Below are 27,962 nucleotides of genomic sequence, written 5' to 3'. Positions count from 1 at the left end.
TTTTTCCCCCCCTTTAACCTCATATTATCAATAATTTTTCTACATTTGCACCCTCAAACCAAGAACTACTTTGTGCATAATACATTTCCTCCCAGATAATACCAGGCTATAAAAATGCACTCAAAGCCGGCATGTTTTAAGTTTCATTATAGCGCTTTTCTTTACATTAAACTCCGGCAACGGGAGGTGTCTGTTCCTGTCTCCAAAACACAAAGACAGAAATCTGACAATGTTTCAAAAGAACATCAAACTCTATATTTAAACATTACAAAAATCTTTTTAAATGATTTCTTCTCCAACCACACTTGAAAAATTGGAAACAAGTGACAATATTGGAAGAACTTGCTGCAGTAAAGTAAAATGTGTGGAGGAAGAAAGAATAGTTCTCATTAATCCAAAAGCCTGCAGAAACGGCACTACGAGGTGCTAAAGCATGCACAGTGAAGCTCCACTGTTCATCTGCCACCAGAAAATTATTTATGTCCAAGAAATTTCACACCCGTCCTCCACATAGACTCAGACTGCAGGCTGGCTGATAAAATGCACAACTGTGGTTAGATTAAAACAATGATCCTCATTATGCATCTGCCTTCTACAGTGCTTCAGCTCACACAACACATCTGACCACTAAACAGTGTGTGTGTGTTGTAAGGGGTAAAGAGGAAAAAAAAAAAGGATTTCTGCTGAGCGTCTGAACCTGATATTGGGAACAATGCTGCCAAAAATAAAATAAATGACTCAGCAGACATCTACCTGAGGATGATGAAGCTGAGAGGATAAAGGGCGAAGTGTACATGGGCAAGGATCTAATTCAGCCAATGAAAGGTCACAATCACCAGACTCTGAACATCTTTTCATGGCAGATAAAAATCCCTAGAAAAATCTTGGAGAGGGAGAAAAAAAAATAGCAAAATAACTGTTAATATGATTAGTTGCATTTATTGATAACATAATTTATATTCTGTACAATCTCATGTCAAAATGTGAAGTGCTTATACATTATCCTTGCTTATACATTATCATTTGCTTTGTATCTTCCCTTCAAAGGCATAATCATTAACATATAAAAATACCTGCTTGCATTAGTTGTTATGCTTTACTTTATGGCAATATTCTGCACCAATAAGGCACCAAAAATGTTCTGAAATCTGAGCCACACCACACAGCCAGGTAACCCCATGCTCATTAATCCATCATTTGTTATGGACAGACACGATAGATGAAGACACTTCTGTGATACAACTGGTACAGATTCATTGACTCAGTCACAAGTCATCACAAATCTCAGACCAGAAACTGACAGTCAGACAGGTGGACGCCTTACAAAAACATCAGACAGCTGTGAAAAGACTAAACTCTGTAGCTGGAATTGGTCCTTCTCGTACCTGAGGAGATTCATCATTTAAAAGTTTGAAAAGACGGGACACACACCACACCAAGTCTCGGTATGAAAAGTTTCCAAACATCAACTGAGGCTTTTTCACTCATAGATGCACCAAATATTAATGTAGGAAATGTTTAATTCTGCATCTGAAATTCCCGTCTAACAGACGATTTTGTGTTGAAAACGTCAGTAAACTGTGTTTATGTTAAACTTATTCAAACGCAGTTGAATTAAGTCATTAAAATCCACTAAGTACACATAAAAACAAAAAGAAAAGCAAGTTTTCTCAGTTTTCATCTCAGTAACTTTTCAATCTAAGCACATCACTCCTTAACTAGTTGTGACTGTTCATATTTTTTAGGAATACACAGATACCATTACCTGGTACAGGTTTGAAACTGTGCATGTGTGTGTATTCTTACAAAACTAGGCTTGTCAAAATTAACATTAATTTAAATAGCTCAAGCTAATGAATTCACACAATTTATTTAAAACAGAAAAGCAAAGTTATTTTTATGCCATAATCAGAATTTGGCTTTATCTGGTTATTAGAAGCTTATTTTGCACATGTAGGTGCTTTGTCTCAGCTGTGTATGTGATCCACCAAAACCATTTCATCCTGTTTGTTTATGAAGACTGACAGTTTTTAAGCCTCCTAAGGAAGGCGACAGGATGACCCATTCAATATTTCCACACAATTAACCACTCATATGACATTCTGGTTCACACTCCTGACCAGTGATCTGTAATGGGATTTATTAGGCATTGTATCAGCATTTGACATATGCAAGTAATCAGATGGCAATAATACTTTGTTATTGAAAAAATTTGATATCGGTGCATCCCTAAAATTTATTTTACATTTGCATCGCCGTTTTTGTAGAGACATTGTTGAAATGGTACTAAAAATATAATAATATGAAATACAGAAAACATTTTGAGTGTATTTTAAATTAATAAGCCTCAACTGTGATTTTAGAAGTAAAAATATTAATCTTCCCTTTAAATCTCCATCTTTCATTATTCAGTTGATATTTAAATTTGTATGGGAACAAAAATGTTGCACACTACTAAAATCTATCTTTTGTAATCACAACTATCAGAACACAAAAGCTGGAATTGACTGTATCTTCAATTTGTGAGTAAAAATGTTTTATGAGGCACTTCTGGTTTTTCCCTTTTACTATTTGGCGCCACCTGCTGGATACATGGTCTCACTGCAACCACTGATTTCTCCACAGTAAACAACAGACTGTCTCTGCGGGCACTTGTCACGTGAGGGTTTTTTTTTTTTTTTTTTTTTTCTCTGAATTTTTCCAACATCACTGAAAAACTAAACGACCATGTTTAAACAGTTATTGCTACATGTAATTTCAAACTACAGTTAATTGGGCAGGATGTGATTTTTGTTGTTTTTTCTTTCTACTGCTCTTCTGCTTTTTTGAGGACCCAGACCTCGTTCCTGCGGTTGGTCAGCTTGAAAGGGCTGTCATACCCGACTGTGTAGTATGGGCTGTCGACATATTCAACGCCATCCCTCTTCAGGCTTTCCAGAAGTTTCAGGAGCTCCTCTCGCCTTGTATTGTCATTAGCAAAACCACCATATGTCCTGATAAGATGGGAGAAGAGAAGGAGAAAGACAAAGATGAGCACATGGAGGACTAAAAGTCTTGATTTAATCTTTTTTTTTTTTTTTTTTTTTGGCAAAAGCCCAAACAGATTAGCTTTATTTGTTTCTATTATACCTAACGTATGTTGTGAACTCTTTCCTGTTTTCCACAAACACCTCTGGGTCGTTCGGCAACGGTGGGTTGGCCTGATGCTCCTCTGGGATGTAGAAGGACACAGTAAACTTGGATTCGCAGGCTGGTCCAGCTCCGGGGACCACACGGCACGTCACAGGTGCAGTCATATCTACCTTAACCTCTAACAAAGCAGCAACAAACACACTTGTAGAAACAACTAGGACTAACAGCATGTGTGTAACAAGTGTCTACTCTGGCCTGAGATCAAATTTACTGAGGTGCGCACACACATCAGATTTTCTAAAACAAACAACCAGTGGCCAGCTGGTGGATGAAAATGTTGGTGCATAATGGCACCTAAAAGATGGTGGGTATATTAACCCCAAGGACTGAACCTTTTAGATTATATTTTCCTTCCAATGCAAACCTTCGTTGTGAACAGCAGAGACAATTTATATTCTCATCAATATTGCTGCAGGAAACTGCTGAGTATGCAAAAAGGTAGTGGCGTTGTTGCAAACTGCTGAGCAGCAACTAAAGTGCACCATCTCCTACATTTATTTAAATCAGCTCTTTTGTCTTGAACTAAAATGATTCTACAGCATATTTGTTGGATTTGTTGACAAAACCTGATAATAATAATAATAATAATGAAAAGAAGGGTAGGAAGCAGAGAAGTATTAAAGTAATCTGCTGTCGAAAAGAAGAATAAAGGTGTGGGAGATGTTATTTTTACCTTCAGTACAGACTCAATAGTTTTAAAATGAGAAGAAAACTCACTGTTTTGGTTGTTGCCTTGGATGTAGTTGAAGAGCCTGCGGAAGCCTGCAGACATGGCAGCGTCACACTGCATCCCACTCAAAGTGGTGCTCATCCACTTAGTAGCTTGGTAGTTACGAATCTCATAGTCTTGCCCCTGCTGAATGTTGACACAAATTCATTATTGATGAAGCTGACAACTGCTTGCATATTTCTCATTGATCATCACATATTTGCTTTGTGATTATTCCAAAAAAAAATAAAAATAAAAAAAATCTCCAAATGAGTGATAATGGTCAACATATAGCATTCATCTGCAATTCTGTAACAATACCTGCTGCTTTGTTTATTCATTTGCTTATTTTAATTGACTATTTAAAAAAAAAAAGGATGATAATACAAAACACAAACATTTTAATTAAAAATTTAATCAGGGGTTAAACAAACTAGAAAGACCTGATTCATCCCTGAAGGAAATTTAAATGTTGCAATAATTTGTTCTATTTTTTCTTTTATGATATTAAGAAAAATTATGTTTAGCACCATGCCCTCACAGCAAAAAGGTTGCTAGTTCAAGCCTCGGCTGGGGGAAGTTCTAACAGCGGCCTTGTGTGGAGTTTGCATTATCTCTCCGTTTATACGTGGGTTCTCTCTGGGTTCTCCAGCTTCCTCCCACCATCCAAACACAAATTGTTCCCAGGAGGGAGTGTGAGAATGAATGATTGATTGTTTCTCTGTTTTGGCCCTGTGATGAACTGGTGACATGTCCAGAGTGTATCCTGTCTCTCACCCAATGATTAATGAGATAGGCTCCAGCTTCCCACTAACCCTTTATTGGACTAAATGGTAAGAAGAAAATGGGTGGATGGTTTAATAATAACCATACCTGAAAAGCACTATAACCTTTAAAGCTGAACTTAATTTGACTTTCTCTAAACCTTTGAACGCTCGTGTACACATCGTCAGTGTTTATGTATGTACTTATTACATAATATGCTGCTCTCTAACCAGTTAATTAATTTAATAGTAACCATAATTCAAGCTTTCCCTTGGCAGACTTTCCAGTGCTCACTGCTATCCAGTCGGGGGTAGTCGGGGGTAGTCGGTCGCCCCCCCCCCCAAGAATGTTTTGGATGGGGAGCAGAGAAGCAACCATTTGAAAATGAGGATGCTTTTTCACCCCAGCAGAACACAGACTGTAACAAGATGAGCAGAATTGATTACCTATTGGTGGTCAAACTGTCATGACTGGTCATGTATAACCAGCATAAAATATGTGTGCAACACTGAAAAAAACAAATAAAGAAAAAAAAAAACTACCAACACAAAGGTTACATGTTCAAGGTGCATGTTTGTCCAGCAAATAGAAATACAAAAAGTTGCTTAATTTATCATTTTTGAATAAAAAAACAAACAAACAAACAAACAAACAAAAAAAACAAACAGTTGGAGTCCACCCATGTCTGCGATTTCTGATAAACAACATACAACCAGAATTACTGCTGTTTTCTAACTGCCCACAATAAACTGAAGCATGATACTCATGTGTTCAGTCACACAATATGTTACAACACTGGTGAGTTAAACTCATGCCAAAGGTCTCAAGGTTTTTTTTATTTTTCTTTTACGAGATAACCAGTAATTATTTACCTTTTTCTCCTCTGCTGTGAATTTAGGATTCTGCAGTCCTGTTGAGAACAAAACCTGTCCTACAGCTTTCAGCATGACTGACGAGCAGCGGGTCGCTTTCCTCCAGGCAGGATAAATCTGAAAACCTCACTTTTCTCTGTTTCCTAAATTTATGTAAAGCAGAAGACTTCGTCAGACAGTGCAGAACATCACACAGACGTCAGAGAAAAGCACATTAACACGTCCGATAGTCTTATCTTCAGCTATCGCAGCTGGCGAAGCAGCGTAATGTGCTGTTAAGAAAAAAAAAAAAAAAGATCATTTAACTTGTTACATACAGAAAAAAAGCACACAAAAATTACCTCTGCAGCTGCGCTGTAGGCTTCTGACAAGGTGTGGAGAGGCGTGTGTTTGCAGGGTTTTGTAACATCGCTTCCGGTCACAAGAGTCTACGATCTGATTGGTTGAACGTCAGAAACGTCATGGACGTTTGTCCACTAGAGACGTCTTTATGAAAACCTTTTCAAACGTTTTTGACGATTTTGCCTTAATACTGTGCAGTTACTAAAACAAATTAATCCAAGAATTAATTAAATTATGTTAAAACATTTATTGCGCTCGTGCAAAACCCATATGTTTAATCCCTATTAGCTATGTGCACTGCAAATAATGTTCACAAAAAGCAAATAATTCTGGCCAAGGGACGATTTATTTGTAACTATCAATGTTATGGTCGACACCACTCATTAAAAACAAATTCAGCTGACAGATGAAAATCAGAGTGCAGGCCTTGATGTTGAGCTATAGTCTTGGATGTAAAGCCATAAAATTTAAGAATTTGGGCCTAGATATCCAGAAATGGGAAAGAGAAGAGTCATTTCAATGTACAATGTTGTTCAGTAACAAACTTTATTTAAAACAAATAAATTAAAAAAAAACAAAACAAAAACAAAACCCAATACAAACATCGCAGTTAAATTACATAGCATAATAAATAAAAAAAAAATAAAAAACTAGATTGGCGGGGAAGTTATTTAGATGTTTTGCTGTCATTAAATATACCTATTTCTGACTGGGAGTGTAAAACAACTTGAACACTGACCCATGTTGGTTGTCTCCTCTGCAGGCAAGCTGAGCTGTCTCCATGGTAACAATTTATTCTGCCTGCATCCCAGATAAATGTCTTATCTAGGTTTTTCCCTTTGTAGTTAGCCACACTTTCACTAATTTTTTAAAATTGATTTATTCTGTATTTGCTCATAAATATGCAAAACTATACATAAACAATATCTCACACACTCATATAAACATGAAATTTGTATCATTATGTAAGCAACTTTTAAAAAATTATTTTGCACTTTTAAGGATCTTTCTGATTTTGAATAACTTTCAATATTATTTAAAACTAACTTAAAAAGAAATAAAAGTTTACATATGTCATATGCTGTGCACATTTTATGGGTATGTCAGCATGATGTTTACTCAGATGATGAACCAAGAAGTTGAAAACACACTATGGGAACAAAATCTCCCATTTATTTACTTGCATTATTTACATCACTTTGAGAGCTCACTTGATAAAAGAAAAACAACACATTTGCTGCTGTCAGCACATGCCAGGCACAACAAGAAAAAAGGAGCCCAAAGAAACCCAACAGGGAATATTTTAAATTTGCAAGTCTTGCAGATGAAAGGAGATAGTTGCTACATCTGGACTAATGAGTAAAATGATGGGGAGGATAAACCAGATTATTAACATTTTGGTTGTTTCTAAAGTCCAGCCAGAGATCTGCAGGAGCAGAAGCCTGTTATTGTGGGAAGCTGAGCAAAGAGACCTTCATCTCTGTGAAGGCAGAGAGATAGCAGATGTATTGAGGTACAGTGTGTTAACAGACACAAATGTACAGTTGAACTATTATATTTTTATATGCCACTGCTACTGTGATTTATGCAAACACACAACAAAGCATAACAAAGGAAAATTGTAAAACTAGATCTACAGGAAAATGCAAGGCATGGCAGAGACAAGAGCAGGTTATTCAGTCTTGTTTTTGTACGAGGCTACAGTTTATAGAGCAGAGGGCAGTGAAAAAGGCATAGGGGCAAACAGGTTTATCCACATTACTGCTCAGAGTAGCAGAAAACAATCACTTCAGCTACAGAACACCAGTTAGAAGCTGCTAATAAACCCACTGATCAGAGATAAAATCTCAATAATTGTCATGTAGGAATTTATCAACATTTAACTGGACAAAAAAAAAGCATTTTTCTAAAAACAAAAAGAGAACAAAACAATTGTCAGCTGAAATGTCTTAATAATCTTTGATTCATTGTCAAACTAAATATTGATCAATGAAGTGAATTACAGGCATTACACAGGCATTACACTCTTATAACTTAGTGGCCTCTGTGTACAGTTTGCAGCTGAAGAAGCTCTGGGAATCTGTCACTCGTTTAGAGCTGGTAATTCCGATGGATGAAGGACAGGAATTCGTCTTTGGACAGCTTTTCAGGGTCCATTCGAGTCTGAGAATCATGAACTATCACTCCATCCACCCATGCCCAGAAGAGCCGCTCAGAGTGGCAGACACTGAAGAAGACAACAAGAGTAAACTTTATAACAGCTACACTACAAATAAATATGTATCTACACCTGCAATGGAAACGTATATCATCTTATAAATATGTAAAAAAAAAGGCGGATACATACTGGAAGGGAGCAGCAGAATTTGGTGGCATTGCATACGATGATTCCTTGGTTAATTTGTTAAAGAAAAACTTCTTTTTGGAGTTTTTGCTGTATGCCATCGTCCACGGCTCTGAGGGGAGAGAAATTTTAAAAAAGAAAACACCTTCACCGTCATTTTTTTTCTTGATTTAACATGTGCTACACACCGACATCTCTGATACTAAACACCATTAATACATTCTGCCCACAAGACTGTTGACAAGCTGCAGTACATATAAACAAACCATTGACAGTCTTAATGATGTAAAGGCCTTTTGGAAGGAAATGTCGGTCGTCTCTTCCAGTGTAGGACAGGCGAGGAACGCCTCCTGAACTCTTGGTAACTTTCATCTCAAGTCTGGATGAGGAAACATGGTGGATAAATTATGATCTTTCAATACATTTGCTTTAGTAAACATTTAGTCATAATAATGCTGATATACAATCAACAGGCGGATAATGGGACACTTTGTAATCCTTACCTGACAAAGATTTTCTCCATTTCTTCCAGCCTGTAAACTTCTTTCACTCTGGAAAAACATGACACAATTTAATTCTTACTAATAAAATGCACATGTACAACATATACATATTCTTTATCTGGAGGTCTTAACAGCAGTTTTTATGATAAGTATTTTTCTTCCCTCTTATTTTAGCTTCTGCCTCAAAGCAATTCCAGTAAAATGATCCTGAAACAACTTTCCAGGTCATGACTAAAGAAAAGTAGAGAAGATGTATAAACTGAGATTGGAAAATCCAACACTTGTCTTTTGTGTTTATTCAGGCAAGAGCCTTATCAGTGATTGTTCTTACACAACCAAGGTTGAGAGGGGGGACTGAAGAAAGCACACTTGTTATTTATGTCCTAAAGTTCATGGTTACTGTGGTTTTTAGCTCAAGGTCTATTGGGAGAGACAGATTTTCAATCTAAGAGTAAACATCCTTCACCGAATACGACATAAATGTGACAAAGGTAACATTAAATTATTTAAATATTCAAAACAGACACAGTGTGCTTTAACATCTGTGCAAAACACATTAAATATAAGAATAACCACCAACTATAACCTGTAAAACACCTTACATCTTATCAAGACTTTATCCATATTTTTAATTGAGTATTTGGCAAAGGTTTCTCTACCAGTATATCCAGGACGTGGAAAACTCAAAAAGACTATTGGCAACCAAAGTCATATCATTATAAAAAGCTCAGCAACAACTAACTTTGCTGTTTTCATGGTTGTAACAGCGAGCTGTCAGGTTGTTAAGCAATTTGGCCTCTTCCTCTCCCTAAAGGACGAGTCTGCTTGGATTGTCTGGCTGTTAATCCATAACAGCAATATGTAGGGCAGCCGCTACTCTTTGAGACATATGAAAGCAGCTTCTGTGCAGGCACGAATGTGTTTATTGTGTTGTTTAGGTGATGTAAAAAAGCCGACTAGAGGTTCAGGAGTAAAATGTTAACGCTTTGTGTGGACTTTGAACTAACAAAACTATCAGATTCAATATATAATAACCAGGCGGTCAAAGTATTTAAAAAATATAAAGTGGCATTTGGATTTAAACTATGTGGTTATTTAAGTTATCTCATGGGTTTTTGTCACCTTTTACCTTTGTAGTCTGAAATATTTCCCATAAATACCCTAGCAGCATTCAAACAGGACAACTTCACTCCAGTTAGTACCTGATGGGGTTCATGTCTGATCTGCTGGGTTTAGCAACCGCCTTGACAAACTTCTCAGCCATCTGGATCCTGAAAATCAAATAAAATGCCAAATCAAACAATATGAACACTGTAGGATTAATATCGTTTGACTGATGTTTGTCAAGTCGGTAACTTGCAAGCATTTGCAGGAACAAGGTAGCAATAAGATGAGAACATTTATAAAAGCAGATCAGCTACATATAAAGTGGTTTCCAAACTGGTCGCCAAAACACTGTAAATGGTCTTGATATTAATTTAGAAGATGACCAGGATCATGTAGGAAAAAAACTCTATGAAGATGCTTCACATAAGAAAACAAAAATAAACCCACATGAGAATTTTAATTATTCTTTTTCAGAAATTTACATAATCTTCCGTTTTTGGTGGAGTAACCAATCAAAGAGTCTGAGAGCTACATCTGTAAGGATGAAGGTGGCAACATCATACCGTTGGTTGAAGTGCTGATCCCTAACATCAGTGCCGTTAAGTATCAGAGCATCCATTACATGAACTGCGTTGGTTTTGCGCTGACCTTTGCCCTGAGAAGGGAACAGAAGAAGCCGAAGCTCAGAAGTGAGTCTATTCAGGTCCATCTCCACGTAAAGTTTCTAACTGGAGCTATAAAGACTCTGCTCCTCTCACCTCGCCCTTCAGCTCTTGGACAATTTCTACGCTGAGGAGTGTATCCCTTGGCAGCTCCAATTTGAGACTCTCTATTTTAGTCCAGCGTACAGGCATCTTTCCATCCCATGTGTATATCTGAGACTTCTACAAGATAAAACAGAAAGCAGAGGATAAGAATGGCTTCATTCACAGCTTATATAACCAAGCATCTCTACGATTGTTCTCACTAGAAATCAACAAAAATCTTTGTTGGTACACACAGCAACTTTAAATACAGTTGCTGTGTGTACCAACTGTATATAAAGACCCTATATAAAGAGGAATAATCTCATATAATAACTGACTTCTGTCTGATTTTCCTGCTGCTGATCTAATACTGTGTTAAACTGACAAGATGCGATCGAACATCAACCCTCCGTACAGCTGATAAGAAGCACCCTGCAACTCTCAAACTCAGCTCAAGAAGCTGCTCAAGAATCAACCGCTCACTTTGATCGCATCATCTGTCATTAACTTGTCTGTGTGTGTAAAATTACTTTTACCTTTACTTTTATTATATATTTAAAAATAATAAAAAAAAGTTTGTTTGTATATATGTTCATTTCTCTGCATGCCTTGCCTTATTTGTAAAATCGCTGTAAAATAGCTGTCTTTCTAATTTTATATTACTATTCAGTGTTTTTATTATAATTTCCTATTATTCAGCACCTTATCACCGAAACAAGTTCCTAGTCTGTGAATTGTTCAAAGACAATGGCAATAAAAGTCTTTCTGATTCTGATTCTGATATTATAGTCACTTATCAGAGGGTGATAAGACACAAGTTAAGGACCAACTCACTCCCAGCGCAAGAAGAAAGATCTGCTCTCCACCTCCCACAATGCACCTGTGGTCCATAATGTGGCGCAACTTTTCAAGCGTGCTGGAGTTTAACTGAGTCAGTTTACACTGAAAAGAATCCACGTCTGAATTCTGAAGCACAAAAGGAGGAGAGGCGATTAAGTTCAGACTATTTTAAATGAACAAACTTATAACATTACTGGAAAAGTCGAAACATAAACTGATACACACATGCTCAAAAATGTAGTAATGAATTAAAGCTGTATTAAAGCTTTACACCATAGACTGAACCAAGTCTTTTTCTTTAAGCTGAAAATAAACATGCTATATTCCTATTATTGCTGTTTTTCTCTGACCTTTATCAGCTCATAGAATTTTGTCTTTGGGTCTGATGGAGAGGGAGCGACTCTTGCTTTGTCTGGGACCTGAAAGGGACACAAGTAACTGTAAAATGTATGATTAACTTACAATTAAATGAAACAAAACATTACAGCCTATTAGTATTGCTGGACTTTTAGCAGACATGAGTTTCTGCACTCACCCCCCAAAGCTTGAGGCACTCCTTTCTGATGTCAGCTTGCCGTAGTTCTGAGAGCGTCCTAACAACATCACCACAGTGTCACATTTTCAATTTCAGATATAAAAAAAAACATCCATTCATGAACACATAGGTAGTTACAACAGTGGTTACTCACGGGTCTACAACAAAAGCATGGATCTTAGCTAAGGCCTTAATCTGGACTGCACAGAGGCTGCAGAAACAGTCAAATACAGTCTGTGTTAGTCACGTTGCTTAATATTTAGTGGTTGAAGACTGTGAAAACTGTGTCTCTACCTCTCATTAGAGTTGACCATAAACTGGAAGAAGTCTGCGTCCTCCTTAATGATACTCAGCGGAACCACATCTGTGACATCTCTGTCCGAGTTTTTGAGATGGTTTAGTTTCAGGTTGACTCTGAACATGTACTGTCTGACTGCATCAGAACCGGGTTTCAGACCGCGGCAAACTATGTACCTGTTGAGGAGCAAAGGTTCAGTTTACTTGATATGCCACAACTCCTTTAACAGCAGTACACCCTAAAGAACGAGACAGTTTTTACATTGCCTTTAAACAAACAGTTCATATGTAGTGAAATCATTCGCTTATAAATATCCTAAATAAACATTGTAATAACAATAGAACACAGGAAACATGTTGAATGCAGAGAGTGACATTTTTAATTTGATGCCAGCACAATGTCTAAAAAAATACTGGGAGGGCGCAATAAAAGGTTGGAAAACTAGATTAATGAAGTTACCTGGCAACAAGTCAGCAATGTGATTAGGTATAAAAGAGCAAGTTAATAAGGAGAGCTTCAGAAACCTGCTAAAACTGCATCTACAAATTGTGGAGTAACTTCAGAATTAAGTTTCTTTATGTAAAACTGCAAACACATTAATATTATCTCATCTACATTATCATCTACAGCTGAGATCCCCAACCCTGGTCCTCAAGGACCAGTGTCCTGCAGGTTTTCCAAGTGTTCCTGATGGAACACAGCTGATTCATGCTCAGACTAAATATACATTGCTAAATACACATTGATTTGAATCAAGTGCGGTGCAGCAGGGACACTTGAAGACCTACAGGACACCAGTCCTTGAGGACCAGGATTGGCGATCCCTGATCTAAAGTGTCAGGTGGAACTACATTAAAATGAGACATGACTCTGTCATGTGATCATCCGTTAGTAAACACAGTTCACTGTATCGATTACAAATGCAGTTTAATGCTCTATAATGCAAAAAAACTACACATGAACAGTATCAAGAAAAGTCATCATGTTCTCGGAGCTAAAACTCATTTTTAGGTGACTAAAGCAATGTGGAAAAACTGTTCATGGTCTTAGACCAACTAAAATAAGAGGAGAGGGACTTGTTTTTTCCCAACAGTGAGTTGAAAAGCCTGCATTTTTGACAGTATGTGGATTCATTAGTATCTAAATGGCAGCTGGCACATCTGGAAAGGCACCATCAATGCCGGTATGGGCAAGTGTAACAGAAACATATGTTTTTGTTTATGTAAGACTTATTTCTGCAAAACAATAAAAAAAAAAAAAAAACACACACATCAAGCATCTGTTACAACAGAATGACATTGTAGTCAAAGAGCCTTGCTATTAACCTTTACCAAACGAAAACCTTCACTACTCATGAAAAAAAAACAAGAGGACATCATTCCTTTTCTAAAAGTTTGGCGACTGGTCTCATTAGTTCCCAAACAAAAAGAAAAGGGATGCAACACAGAGGTGAAAATGGCCCTGCTCAAACTTTTTGATAATTTTTTTTGTGATTGTTGAGCAAACACAAGCACAAAATTATTGCCCACCTCTCAGAGTTGGCAGGCCTGCTGGTGACAGGTTTGAAGAGTGAAATCCTATCGAAGCAGAGGTAGAGAAGGTAGACTAAACCCACGCTGAACGGGGTGAAGAGGTCAAAAGTCTTACAGACAAAGTGTCCTCCTGTAAAACACAAAAAACAAAATAACACACAAGCAACAAGTATGTTAGTTGCTTAGGTAACTTAAGCATGCACACGCACACACATACCTGTCCTTAGTGTAGAGATAGCTGTGAGGAACTGACAGAGCAGCAGCTGTTTGCTCAGGATCTCCTGGATGTTCTCCTGACCTTCCACAGAGAAACCCTGCACCGAGCATAAGATCAGATAAGTTTTAGTTGCTTGAAAGCAAAATAATCACTACTAAAACACTCTTCAGAAGTATTTTTTTTACCCCATCCGCCATGAGAAAGTGCAGCCCTCCTTTGTCTGTACTCTCCATGATAAAGTTACGGAACGCTGTCATGTTTTCAGGCCGAGTAATGTCACCATCTCCCTCCACCCCGCCCTCACCTGAGACACATAAGACGTCAAGCATTAACTGAATCATCTATCACCTGCTTCTCTGCTCCTGGGTGTGATGTGCAAGTCTTATTAACACACCATAATAAGGCTCGAACAGCTCGCTCGGAGCTGCATAGAAATCTTCCAGCTTGAAGTCACAAGGTCCTTTCAGCGTCATGCCGAAGCCCTTGGCATGCCAGCGTCTCTTCCACAGGATGTACTCTGAAAAGCCTCCAGGCCCTGCGCAGACGTCACCAAAGTACAGAAGCTCACCCTCCCGGTCCTTTGTCAGAGGTTTCTACATAATGACAGAGGTTTTCTCTCACCATCTGTTTACACGGGCCTGTATGTTGTGATCTAAATAAAGTTAAAATATGTCATATTTCAGCTGTTACACACTCACCCCTTCAGAATCCTTTGGGTTAGTGAACATATGGTCAAAGCAGTGGTCAATGTTGGCCATTTTCATAGCTGCCCTAAACATAGAAGGTACATAATATAACATGGATTAATACTTCATAGGATGCTCATTGTCCTGCCGAGAGTTTACTACACAAATACTGACCTGTTGAGGAAGATACCTCCTCTAATCGTTTCGTAGGGGTTGGAGCGCGTTCGTGCTCTCCTCATCTCCTCACCCTCCAGGTCATCAAACACTGTCTAAATATCATATCAGTGAGCGTATGAGAACAAAAGTGTCAATATTTTTTTACGAGTGTTTATATAAAAGACAACATAATTCTCTGTTGGTAATGTCGAAAGCTTCCAGTAGAAGTTAACAGGTTGTTTTACGATATAACTCACCTTGCACCGTAGAAGTGTGTGCAGGAGATCTTCTGAGCAAAACTCTGTTTCATCTTCAATCCTAAGTTTTCTCTGAAGAGTCATAAGCAAGACTTAAATACAAATAAGTAAAATACCACCATAAATACCTTACATACCTCCATAAATATCATGAAGTGTAAATAGAAAAGTTATGTATTTTTCAAAGCCTTTGGGTGATCCTAATCTTTTAAAAACTTTTAAAAAAAACTACTTTTACTGTATCTGCTTGTATATTTCTTTTATTGCTTTTTAATGTTTGCTTCTGATAATAAAGAATTTTGGTCAAGACAAATAAACTTGATTTGATAAAGTAAGTAAATAGTATATGTAAGCATTTTTTAATTTAAGTGTCCGCGTTGACATATTTACCGCTCCCACAGTCATCCAGTCCTTCAATTCATCTGCGTCTGGGATCTCTGTGGTGCATTCAGGAAACCAGTCGACCTTCTCCACAGCACTGGGCTGTGTGAACAAACACAAAGAGAGACAGATGAAACAAAAAAAGATCCAATTTCAAACCTAAAATGAAACAAGATTCATGAAAAATAAATGCTGGTTATTAGTTTTACCAACCTCTGGTTCATCCTGCCAGTCAACATTGAGCTCTCCCTGGAAACCCTGTAGTGTGAGGCCGAGACCTCTTCTGCCTCGCTGGGTGGAAGCCTCGACAATCTCCTTGCGACCTTGACCAAACTTCCCCAGACCTTCACCCTCTCTAAAGCCCATCTTGGCCTAAAGGTGTAACAGGTAAAAGACAACAAGAGTGTTGATTAAATATTGAATAAACATCTTTGTTCCATTTGAATAAACAACTTTTGAAATGAATCACATGAAATATATAAAAATTATTCAAAATTCTGCAACACAAACTATTATGACTCAGTTTAAGGAGGTTTCAATGATGTTACCATGAGCTTCTGGGACACGCTGTTGTACATTGAGAACTTTGAGGAGTTCTGACTGGAGCCATCATTGTCTTGTGCATCAAAGGATAACGATGATGACATGGAGGGCAGGGAGAATCCCGGTCTGTGGTCTTCATTATCACTGAGGGAGTCATTTTGGCTAGAATCTGTGGACATATATGCAATTTTTAAATATAAAACAAGTGCAAGAAATTAAAATACAACAAGTTTTCATTTGTGGGGGATTTAAAAATGTTGTAAAGGCCAGAACATCACAGTAAGTTAAGAGTAGCAACGGCAACAGCATAAATAAGTGAAAATCTAAATATAGCTGCAACTCTTTGCATAGATATATCACAAGGGTCAACTTTCTGGGCACCAGCTAGCTGCCTAATCACAAATCACTCTGCTATCAACTTGTTCAATTTCATATAAGCATAGAGGTATGAATAAGCAATTATTTTTTTCTTATCTCAACATGTTACATTGAGGGGAAACTATATTAAGTTTTATTTCATCCTAGTGTGCAACAGTCTTGTATAAAGTAAATACCTTGTCTGGACTGTGATTCTTCATCTGAGCTTCTGTCTTCTCGACGCTTCTTTGTCCCTTGCAGTGGTACAAAAACTGCTGCAGCTCTTCGCTTCATTATAGCTGGGAAAAAGCAGAGAAGGCAATTATGACAAGCCAAGACTTTAAAAAAAAAAACAAAAACAAAGAAAAAACAAAACCAAAAACTGAATCCATAAATGGAGCAAGTTATGATACGCATCAACTATCTATTACTCCTTTGTTGAGCCATTCTCTGTTTAGAGGTACATTTTTTTTCCACATCTTTTCAAGTAATCCTGTTAACACACACACACACACACACACACACACACACACACACACACAAAACACACCAAACTTCTCAATAAAAAGCAACCTGTAAATACTTTCAAACTCTTTGAATTGGTTGAGAATCAGCTGTTGGCTCTAGCTGTGATGGCTGCTTAGTACAAGATAAGCTATGCACGTTTACTTAATTAAGTCATTTATTAGATACAGATTTAACATGAAAAACAAGGAACCTGCCATGACCAACTCGCTAAAATGCTTAATTAAAAGTGATTAAGAAGGAATTTATCATTTGACCTTTGTGATATGCAAATGGTTTTCAATCATGATATCGCATTTCAGACATAGCAGCAGAGCTTCCGTACAGGACAAGTCAGAAAAGGATTTTAATCTTAAACAATTTCATTGTATATTTTGGAGATCTAGCCCCAGTTACTGCTCCCTGTGCCACTAAATTTAGTTGAAGGAGGTGTAAATAAACAGAATCAATGGATGTACCTTGCTCAAATACAGTTACAGTATAAAAATATCTGTAAATCTAAAATTACCAAGTTGATGTGTTGTATAAATCTTGAAGACAGGCCCATGTCAGTCTAACATGTATATTTCTGCAGAAAAACCCAGCGAGAGCAAACGCTCCGCCGATTATTGTTTTCAGGAAAACGAAACTAAGTAGCTATAACTGTTAGCTTGACACATTAGCCAGCTATTTCGTTTTTACCAGCTCAGGGGGTAAACTTCACTCTTCTGTGGTGAAACAACATCGACAGAACGTCACTTCCGTATGTGTTTATAAAAATTCCAGTTAGTTTTATTTGCGTGGAAAATTTGTGGCACATAAATGTGGAGATAACGCTGGCCCGCGTTATGTTTTCAGACCGTCCACTGGTCCTTCTGTGTCAAATGACGCATGGTAATGACGTCATATCCTTTAGAAACGTCCAAGCGAATGCCTTTTCCACTTTTTCTCTTTGGTTTGTTTCCAAAGAAAGAAAAAAAGAAAAAAAAAGACAGAAAGAAACAAAGAGTTTTAAAATGTCCTTTATTTCAGCCTACACAAATAAAGGAGAACAACTTACATGTACAACCACCAAATGGGAGCGGGATGGGGGGTCAAAAATGGAAAAAAAAAAATTGTTTTGTTTTGTTTTTAAAGAAAGAAAGAAAAAACCCAATTGGTATATCAATCATCAATATATAAACAAATTAATCAATGAATGAAATATTTTTTAAAGAGAACCCCATAACAAATCTTTTTTTTTAAATAAATTGAAATACAATTTAGATGGGATTTCTGAATACAAACAAATATTGACAATAAACAATAGATTAGTGTGGGGAAACTTTGGCAATGTGTACAATATATAAGATCTCTTTTGTAAAAAAAAAAAAAATTGACATTATGTGTTTCAAACCCAAGACAAGAGCAACCATTTAGGTAATCATCAACAACAAGTTCAAAAACCAGGCTCTGTTATGGCATGGGGTTATATTAGTTTCCTTGGTTAAATTAATTTACACTCTTGCTTTTCAGGATTAATTCAGGATGTACAGAGTTTTCTTTTGTTTTTTTTTGTTTTTTTTAAAGCAACATACATTACTTTTAAGAGGACATCACTTTCAGGGATGTCAAAGCATTTTGAAGACAACGCAAAACTACATTTTGTACATATTGCAAAGGCACGCTCACATAATAAGAGTGTGTCGACTGAAGTTGGCTGTCCTAAAATGTCCCCAATAATAAATATGTTTCATACTTTTCAGTGCATTTGCAGTGAAAATGTTACAAGAACCATCTACAACAATTCAATGCTTTCTTTAAATGCTGATAAGATTTGATGTGATAACATCTTTCAAATGTTGTGAGAAAGAATAGCTAGAAATGTTATGCTGTTACCACTTTTTGGGGGGGAATGTGATTCAAACAGATGTATATTAATAAATAAAACTAAATTGATTGGGAAAAAAGTTTTTATCTATTTATTTGCAGTTTCATACGATCACAACTTTTTAAAAAAAAATTTTGTTAGTTGGAGTACGATACAATACATAATTAAACTAAATAAAAATGATGAAAGACTTGTTTTTGTACTTCTGGTGTATTTGTACACGTGTGTCAGAATCCTGTCCGTTGTCGTCACAATGAGGATAGCCTTTAATTGTTCTCAATTCTTAAATGACCTACCAGACGTCATTACAATGTTTCCTTGTCATCCCTTGATGGGATCATGAGTTTCTACCTTAGTTGCTTGGCAAAGGACTTCCCTCACAAGTATAATTATCCAATGTACCTCCAGTGGTTCTGCTAATCCATCACTGACATAAATGCAGGTACAAACAAAGACATGCACAAACATACCATGTGATCAGCTTAAGCAAGGACACCAAGGCTTTATATACCACCTGTTGAGACCAGGCTTCCTCGAGGAAGAGCATGACAAAGCATACGTGTGTTGTCCAACCTGAGTGAGTGAGGAGTGTGTGTGTTTGTGTCTGTGAACACAAAGTAGAGCTCCTGCTGCTGCCGCACTCAGTCTTGTGGTGAAGACAGAGGCCAAAGAAGCAGAGGGGTAAACTTTGCAGGAAGTCCAGAGGGCGAGCTACAGAGGCAAAGCGTAATCTCAACGAAGAAGCACTAAAGAGAGCAACAATGTTTTTTCGCATCCCTCGACTGACCCCTGGATATATTAGATACCTCCAGGTGCGTAAGATGCCTTTAAACAATTTTCTTATGTAGACAGATTACTGATTAGTCTTAGATACCACAGGAGATCTGCAGTGGCGCAATAGTGGAGGAAATTCCACTTGAAGCTCTAATAACAACCTCTGAGCTCTAGAGACAAGGTCCTGCACATCTTTGTGTTCTTGAACTTGGTGTTGCAGTGTAGACAAGTAAACCTGTCCCTTTAAGATCTAAACTCATGATATTGTTAGTGTGCCTGGCCCTTACAGATCATATAGATTATTATAAGTTAACTCCTTAATTACAAAGTTGTTGATCTGCTCAGAAAACTGTCATTTTAAGGACATTACTGATTCATCACTGGAAACAATGTACCTATATCTGTTTGAGTCATGGTAGGATTTAGGATTGAGGAATGCAGCAGCAAGTCTTTAAGTGGATTTGCATTCAAGTTGTCTTAGTGCTCCAGGGTCAGGTTCATGCCCTATAATTGGATCCTCACAGCAAGAGCATGAAAGCCTCGTTCCTAGTCACTCTGGAGGGTATTTCGGACACCCGCTGCTGGATTTAAAAAACTTTGGTAACAAGAAACAACACCTCATTATCTGTGTCTCTGAGTTCCTGTTTAAATGTTCCAAAAAGATCTTTTGGGGTCATGTGTGTAAACAGAACATCAACCTTTCAACATGTTTTTTAGATCAAGATTAAAAACAAAGTTGCTCTTATGTAATACTCTTTTCATAAACTAAGAGATAATAGCATCGCTTCCAGTTTCGAAACAAAGCAAATTCTTTTTCACTATACTTTTAAAACTTCTGTACTTAGAGGAACAATTTCAACTAGACAACTGCTAAAACAACTATAACCTCAGAAAGTAACTGGATTTATATCTGACTTCAGGGCTTGTCTTGGATTGGCTCATAATTCTCAGAAGTCTTCGAACCAACAGAGGATTGAAACACAAGCAGTAGCTGTTATGGGTTGGTTGAATATGAATACAAACTTGACAAAAATGGACACTCTGGCACGGCTTTTCCCATATGGTAAGACCATCGCTGGAATGAGAAAGGTGTGTGACCATGGTCACCTCTTCACGGATGCTACCGCAGCCAGAGCCCGAAGACACATTGTTAACCCAGTGCCTCAGTCACTATCCTCCCTGGTGTCCAGTGGTGCTTACAATGGCTGCACTGGGGGTGACCCCTGCTCTCTCTTTCAGACTCAGGCAGCCCAGACAATGCTGCAAAGCCGGGAGGGCCCTGCCACACCACGTATGGCTGTCCTCCTGGGTCTCATGGGAGTGGGCTTGTCTGGCTACAGTTCACGCCAACTCACTCTGCACTACAAGCCGTCGACTCATCTCTTCAGATAAGCTGGATGGAAGACACTCAGTATTTATACAAGCCGTTTTGTGAAATATGTTTATTCTGATAGATGCATCCTGATTCTAATCAGTTGCCGGGCAACCAGTATAGTTTCCACAAAGTAGTAGCCTTTAAGATTAACATCATAAAACAGCTTTTTAAAATTTTTTTTTTGCTTTTTTGCTTTTTTTTTGTTTGCACTTTTTCTATGAACATGCTAGTGAGATTTAGAGGTGCTGGTGGATGAATTTTGTCATCATTGTCAGCTTTTTCTGGGGTTACAGTCTTTTTGCAAAGCTAAACTGATGGCTAGAGACGATTTAACTAAGCAGACAAATATTTTAAAAAAAAAGGGATTCCCAAACTTGTACCCAAAAGTAAATGAGAGTATTTCCCAAAGTATCAAAGCACTTCTACCATATAAAAGCATCAGCCAGTACTAATTGAAGAGATGCTGCCAGATTCTCCTGTATATTGTCTTGATTTCTCTCTGCATCCCATCAGTGTGGTTGAGGTTCAACATATCCAAGTTCTTATATATTATGATTTTAATGTGTTTGAGTTGACAGTACTTGTTTGCCTTAAGGCTCTGCTTAAAACAAGAGTAAAAAAAAAAAGTACCATCTTAACCTACCTCTTAGATTAAGCACATTGCGGTATTTTTATTGAATGTGACTGATTTACAGTTAAGCACAAAGGCAGCTGAATTTGTTTCTTTTGAACCTGGTTGGTGTTGCACTTCAACCACAGTCCCTGCCCATACCCCTTTCCGTGCCTTCTCATGGGAGTATGCACTCAGAAATTATCCTGAAAACTAATTCAGAGGGAGAATCGCTAAAGTAATTTAAAGTAATTTAAAGTAATTTCCTTAAATACACCAGTGGGTTTTAAAAACAGTTAATACATCTGAGCCAGGCTCAAGAAATCTCTTCCCAAATCCTCAGTCTTGTAATCATCTTTGGTTTCTTTCTGGCATTCTTGCAATTTCGATTATGTAACACAGAAAGCTAAAATTTTTTCTTGTATCAGAACAGCAGCTGCTGTGACATCAGGGCTTGCTCAGTCTTCTCTTTTTACATTTTGAGTAAGAGAAAAAACGTACAACTTTCTTATATCTTTCCACTTTGACAAAATCCTAGAGGACTAAGTATAATCAACCTTTCAGACATAAAGGAAGAAAGAAAGAAAGAAACTTTGATGCATAACATTTAAGATGTTAATAATGCACTTTTGCACCTTCTTTTGTACATAAATTGTAAATAGTCTTGCACATGTCACTTGTATGCTGAATGAGATTAGTAGAACAGGACATGGAGTGCTACCAGCTTATGTTGTGAGCTGGACTGGGCAACATCTAGCTGGATTGGCACGCAGTGGTGCTGTGTTGTTGTCAGGCAGAGTGACCAGGACAGCCACCCTGGACACCGCCTGTACTAACATGTGAATCCACCCGGATCTTTCCCAGTTGCACACCAATGTCATATTTATAAGATGAATATAGATGAATGACCAGTAAAGGTCTCTTAACCTGAAGTTTTGTGGCTGAATTATTTGTTGTGCACAATGCTTTATGACAGAAAAAATAACTTTGACAGCATATGAATGTATCAAGAGCAGAAAGAAAAGAAAAGGCAGTTGTGTTGTAACCTCCTCGCTTAAGCCATCAAAGGTTATGACAGCAGTGTAGATAAATAAAAAAGCAAAGCTTGTAGATAGGTCACAAGTTGATTGATCCCTCATGATCCTCTTAAGATAAACATCTTTTTAAAGACAGGCTTATTGCTAAAAGGTGTGCGCAACACAGATGAGCATGACCAAGAAGTTTCAGAAGACATAATATATTCTTATTGTCAGAATGATATTAAATGTTTTGTGTTGATGTTATTATTTAATGTTACAATTTTATGCGGTTTAGTTGTCTATTGTTAGACCTTTGTTGAATGAAAGGCTTAAAATGTCTTGATTAGAACAACGGAGCTATTCCATTGTAAAAATACAATCAGAGTTGTATAAGTATATGCCAATTATGTGGGAATTAATGCAAGGATGCTGTGATTTAATTACAGGAAGTGACGGATGTTTGCTTGAGCTGTGATTATTGTGTTGGTATTATTATTTAGGTTTGACTTGAAGGACTGTAAATGCACACTACAGCACTTTTAAACAAATGATTTTTTTTTTATAATGTAACAGCTCTGTATGTTTCAATAAAGGAGTAAAGTCTAAGACAAAGCCTGGTTTGTGCCTCCTGTGACTTTCTGGTGGATATTGTGGAATTGAATACCTTCATTGCCCACCAGATGTCCCCATGGTTTCCATCCTTCCGGTACAAAAACAACAAGTGCATCTGCTTCTCTTCTTCATGTGTGTTTCCAGAAGTTATCCAAATTTTACATTATATTTAATAAAAATGGACATCTTTCTCCTGCAGTCTCATATAGATTTAGAGTCACCTCAAAAGTCAGTGATTCTTTGAAGAGGCTCCTTCATGGCACATTGCAGCTTCTGCCTCCAAGGCATTTGTTTTGTTACTCATTGATTGGAAGTGGAATTTGTTTCAGAAGAGCGGTCTGTTGCTGAATCATCATTGTTCCGCTCAGGCAGGCTGATCTGTTCATCAGACAGTCACCTCTGCTGTTGCTAGTTTGCAGCTAGCACCTGTTGGTGAAGGCTTAGGCACAGAGTTCTGACCCAGTTACAGATATAAGCTGCTTTGGAAAAAGCCCAAATGCATCTGAGTAGGTGGCAGTCAGGTGTTAGAGTTATGCCACTTGGCGATTAGAGTCGAGCTTTTCTCAGAAAATGGATGGAAATATACTAAGAGCTTGTTACAGCAAGAGAGCTTAAAACTGGATTTGACTACTCCTGACACATATCATGACATATGAGTGGCTGTCAGAGACCTTCTGCTGAGGTTAACATGCCCGTTAATCTTGCCTTTTTTTTGTTTTTTTTTAAATCAAGTTCCCAGCCTCAGGTGAAAGATAATCACAGAGTTTCTTGCTGTGCTTCACTCTTTCTATATTCACAGATGCAAAGACACACAAACAGAGGTCCTTTGTGTATCTGCTTCAGTCCTGCCTCCTCAAGAGGCTCTTGTTACGGTGACTTGAAGGCAACAACAAAGAGCTGAATGTCTTTACTACCAATGAGATGTGCATGTGAGAGTGCAGTTTGATGTGATTATGTAGTTCCTGTGTGTATATCCTTTATCTTAACGTTGCAGATCCATACGTGCCCCAAATGAGAGAAAATTCTCAGACTAGCCTGATATGTGACCTGTGCTGGACTCTCGAGGGTTTAGTCAGAAGAATCAGGCCACAGTCAAATGACATGAGTCATTGCGAAAATGTTATGTACAAGAATAATTGGAAAATTACCAGAGGAATCAATAAGGAAAGAAAAGTAGTACAAAGGCACAGAGCTGTAGCCCTTTGTTGTTGTGTTAAGTTTTTACACACGCACACATAAAAAAAACTGGTTCAGTGCTTTCAGGTAAGAGCTCAATAGCCCATCGTACAATGACAACAGTCTGTTTCAGTCAAAGAGGATCAGACCTGCAGCAGGTTATATTATCATTCACCCAGAAATGCAGGTATGTTCTCGTGTCTTGTTTTCACCCTGCAGAGTCACAGTGACAAGAAACCTCTAAAAACCATCTCAGTGTCAATATCCCTGGGTATGAAACTGAACCTCTGTTAGCTCCTGGGCAGCTGTTCAGCTTCAAAATTTTACCACTGATCTCTGATTTCTTTTATGTTAAAATGAGTATTAGGTTTAAGATTTGGAGGTTTGGTTCTCCATCAGTTATTTCATATGTCTTATGCTCATGGCTCTAAGAAGGATACATGAAAGAAAAGAAAGCAGGTCATCTGCTAAACAGAATATAACTAACACTGATTATTTGCACAGTACATCTGCTGTGCTGGTGTGTGTGTGAATAAGTTGATGCAGTGTCCTTTATAAAACACTTTTAACCTTGTTTGCTAAGGTTTAAAGGCACAATAGAAATCCAAAGCTTTTGTTTTATTTGTCTTTTGAATTGTCACTTATAATAACATTTGTAACTTTTTATGACTTAACATACTTAGCTGTTTTTTTTTCCCATGATGCTTTGTAAAACAGAAATGAAAAAAGGAAAGTAACTAACTGCAACTTTATTTCTCATTTGCATGCAAAAGCATGCACAGAAACACATGTCTAAGCACACCTGGCACCGTTAAAGCGCCGTTCCCTTTTTAGCCTGTTGGATTTGTCTGTTTGTGTGTGCATGCCCTCATTGTTCCTCCTAAAAGACTTCTTCATCCACAGTGGAAGCGCATAACCTGGTTTTAAATGTCACCTACACCTTGAGCTTATTAAAAAACACTTCCGAAAAGTACTTGCCTTTTTTTTTTTTTTTTACTAAAAACACCTTGCAAAGACAAGTAATTACACATTAGATTCACAGTAACTGAATCAGTCGGCCATGTCTCATGTCTCGGTTTCATTTATACACTTAAAGGGGAAATAGCAGCTGTGTGGATGTGTGATCCTACGTGGGAGCTTTTCCCTAAACACTAAGGAGGAGATCTATATGCAAAGACACATCTAATCTATTTTAGGTCTGTTGTGCACAGTTGATGAGGTGTGACAGAAATGTAACTTGTTGTAAATGGTGCCTCTTTCTGTGCTTAACCAGGCAGTTCCAATCACTGACTACTTGAAACTGAGCACTTCCAGCACAAAAAAAGCACACATTTTCCAAGTTATTTTGTTTTTGTTGCACTGTTACAGCCTCACCCCAACAATTTATCTACGTGTTCTTTTGTTATTTTTTCCTTATTCAGTTTTCCTCAGTTCACCTCAGCATAGAGCTGCATGTCAAATGAGCCTGTGAACAATGAGCCTGCAGGGTCTGGACATTACAAAAAGGAAGAAAAGTGGAAAAGTAATTCAACCTTGAATCCCACCTGAGTTACATATAATTTAAAAAGAAAAATCTAAATTCTTCCAAAATTTCTCACTATTATACTTCAAGTGAAATCTACACATATCTACTATATTTGATGAAATCTGCTGTAGAACATATTATTTACTGCTTAATCTCAAGGCATTTGTTTTGTTTCAACAAATCTAATCGAACAAATGAACAAAAAACAAAGTAATCAATTCTGCATCATACAGAGAATCTAAACTTAAGTTACTCAGAAACTATATGTCCACTGCAGTTCATCAGGATCTCCAGGATCTTCTTTGTGAGCTAGTCCATGAACATAATTACAGCTTTAATCTCAACTCCTGGCTAAGAAGCCCTGATGTGAGGATCTGTGGAGCTCATCAGACAGTTGCTGAGTCACATTTAATCTCAGCCGGCTCCGTCCATTTGCTGCGTGACATCAACATGCATGAACATTGTGCTATTAGATAAGATATCTGTTTGGGCAGTATTGTGTTAAAGAACAGTTGATTAAACATTTGTTGTTTTGATTCCCTGAATTAAACTGGTTGGACTGAATTTTGGCTACTTGCATATCTTATATGAATGCATTTTGGTGAGCCACATTTAGGTAATCAGACAACTGGCCCAGCTGTATAAAGAACAATAAACAGCACCAGGCATTTTCTGAGGCCTAGATCAGCTGTTTAAACTGTGCAGTACATCTGTGTCTGAGTGAGACTTAAAAAGCAGACTGGATAATCCCAGCTGGGTCCCTCCATGACGGTGTGACCTCGTCAGGCCTGACCTGGTGTGTTAAAATCAGAATAGTTGGCGTAAGAGTGATCTATGTCTACACCAGTACACAAGTAGTCCTTGCCTTATTTACAGGACAACGTGAAAATCTGCAATTTCTGAAAAGTTTGGATCGGGTCTCTGAAGGCTCCTAGATAAAATCTGATGCTTCCCTTTGTTTTGTTGTTATGGTAACATTTTAATCAACTTGTCAGCATTTCAAAAGAACATGAAGGTGTTTTCTAGAAATGAAAAGATTATCTTCTATCATTACATTTATTTGGAAGCTGGATTGTGACATACAGTTAGTTTTCCAGCCAAAAAAATAATGCAGAATAAAAACTTACAAAGGAAATCTTCATCTCCTTGCTATTTATTGATGAAAATTAATCATTTGTATGTACTTGGAAAAGCGCAGAGGTAGCTTAAGTGTTGTTTATATGTGTGTTGGTCAGGATGAAGGATCCAGACACAAGTTACAGTCCAAAATCCCAAGTTTATTAAACAGGCAAGACATCAAGTATGTGGCATTCAAAAAACAAAAGAACCAGTAAAAAAAAAAGTCAAATCCAGAACAGGTGCACCAAAGTCAAATGGAAACACAAAAATCTGGAAATGACAAGAAAAAACAAGAGAGAACATGATCAGGCAAAAAAATAACAGTTATATTTTGTTTATTTTGGCATGGTAGCTACACATGTATGCTGGTTCTGGTTCTTCTTCCAAACATTGCAGTATAATATGAAATGTGACATATCAGAATATTCTACACAGAGATTTCAGTGGCAAAACAAAGATTTGTTCTTTGGACAGACTGAGCTGGGAATTATAAAGACAATTCAAAAGACAGATTCAAGAAAAAATAGTTTGACATCAGAGCTGTCCTGATGCTAAATTAAGCCTTAAGAGATACTGTGGGAATTCTGGTCTGAAAGGAACAATAAACCAAGTGATGACCTTCAGTGTCATGTGTATATATATATATATATATATATATATATATATATATATATATATATATATATATATATATAAATATATATATATATATAAATATATATAAGATATCTTATCTAATAGCACAATGTTCATGCCTGTTGATGTCACGCAGCAAATGGACGGAGCCGGCTGAGATTAAATGTGACTCAGCAACTGTCTGCTGAGCTCCACAGATCCTCACATCAGGGCTTCTTAGCCAGGAGTTGATTAGATATGTGAGAAATTGAGTAGCAATTATTTTTGTGGGATATGTGTCTCGTTTTGGTTGCAATGAAGTTGCTCTGTTTACATGAGATTACACCTCAGTAGGAACCCCCACCCTAAAAAAAAAATATA

The 27,962-nt window shown here is 37.4% G+C and overlaps 2 protein-coding genes across 3 annotated transcripts; both read right to left on the bottom strand.

The window, feature by feature from the left end:
* Nucleotides 1-993: 993 nt before the first annotated feature.
* Nucleotides 994-5,941, bottom strand: hebp2 (heme binding protein 2). The gene is made up of 5 exons (XM_079255041.1): nucleotides 5,880-5,941; nucleotides 5,539-5,681; nucleotides 3,910-4,048; nucleotides 3,130-3,310; nucleotides 994-2,993 (listed from the first exon to the last, which is right to left on the bottom strand). The coding sequence occupies exons 2-5, from the start codon at nucleotides 5,611-5,613 to the stop codon at nucleotides 2,807-2,809; spliced, it is 582 nt and encodes a 193-aa protein (XP_079111167.1). The 5' UTR covers nucleotides 5,614-5,681; nucleotides 5,880-5,941; the 3' UTR covers nucleotides 994-2,806.
* A 1,101-nt stretch (nucleotides 5,942-7,042) lies between these two features.
* cmtr1 (cap methyltransferase 1) lies at nucleotides 7,043-17,752 on the bottom strand. 2 transcript variants are annotated; one of them, XM_079255937.1, is made up of 24 exons: nucleotides 17,589-17,752; nucleotides 16,580-16,681; nucleotides 16,031-16,194; nucleotides 15,696-15,854; nucleotides 15,492-15,584; nucleotides 15,102-15,173; nucleotides 14,863-14,957; nucleotides 14,701-14,773; nucleotides 14,397-14,595; nucleotides 14,188-14,306; nucleotides 14,003-14,099; nucleotides 13,783-13,915; nucleotides 12,250-12,429; nucleotides 12,110-12,166; nucleotides 11,956-12,013; nucleotides 11,771-11,839; nucleotides 11,415-11,546; nucleotides 10,593-10,718; nucleotides 10,398-10,489; nucleotides 9,930-9,998; nucleotides 8,728-8,775; nucleotides 8,491-8,603; nucleotides 8,228-8,336; nucleotides 7,043-8,107 (listed from the first exon to the last, which is right to left on the bottom strand). In XM_079255937.1, the coding sequence occupies exons 2-24, from the start codon at nucleotides 16,674-16,676 to the stop codon at nucleotides 7,972-7,974; spliced, it is 2,490 nt and encodes an 829-aa protein (XP_079112063.1). In that variant the 5' UTR covers nucleotides 16,677-16,681; nucleotides 17,589-17,752; the 3' UTR covers nucleotides 7,043-7,971. The 2 variants fall into 2 exon arrangements, with proteins under 2 accessions (XP_079112063.1, XP_079112064.1); XM_079255938.1 differs by lacking the exon at nucleotides 17,589-17,752 and adding an exon at nucleotides 17,416-17,576.
* Between the last annotated feature and the right edge of the window lie 10,210 nt (nucleotides 17,753-27,962).

This window comes from Telmatherina bonti (genome assembly GCF_933228915.1).
Source record: "Telmatherina bonti genome assembly, chromosome: 16".
Taxonomy (NCBI): Eukaryota; Metazoa; Chordata; class Actinopteri; order Atheriniformes; family Telmatherinidae; genus Telmatherina; species Telmatherina bonti.
The sequence above is the reverse complement of the archived record's forward strand: the minus strand, read 5'-3'. Positions and strand labels throughout refer to the sequence as shown.

What these genes read in the sequence shown, in the direction of transcription:
- hebp2 (XM_079255041.1), bottom strand. Translation starts at nt 5,613, where the DNA reads ATGCTGAAAGCTGTAGGACAGGTTTTGTTCTCAACAGGACTGCAGAAT. An exon ending in TCACAGCAGAGGAGAAAAAG is followed by an intron (nt 4,049 to 5,538) that starts GTAAATAATTAC and finishes GTCAACATTCAG; the next exon opens with CAGGGGCAAGACTATGAGAT. An exon ending in CCAAGGCAACAACCAAAACA is followed by an intron (nt 3,311 to 3,909) that starts GTGAGTTTTCTT and finishes CTGCTTTGTTAG; the next exon opens with AGGTTAAGGTAGATATGACT.
- cmtr1 (XM_079255937.1), bottom strand. Translation starts at nt 16,676, where the DNA reads ATGAAGCGAAGAGCTGCAGCAGTTTTTGTACCACTGCAAGGGACAAAG. An exon ending in AGAATCACAGTCCAGACAAG is followed by an intron (nt 16,195 to 16,579) that starts GTATTTACTTTA and finishes ATATGTCCACAG; the next exon opens with ATTCTAGCCAAAATGACTCC. An exon ending in AATTCTATGAGCTGATAAAG is followed by an intron (nt 11,547 to 11,770) that starts GTCAGAGAAAAA and finishes TTTGTGCTTCAG; the next exon opens with AATTCAGACGTGGATTCTTT.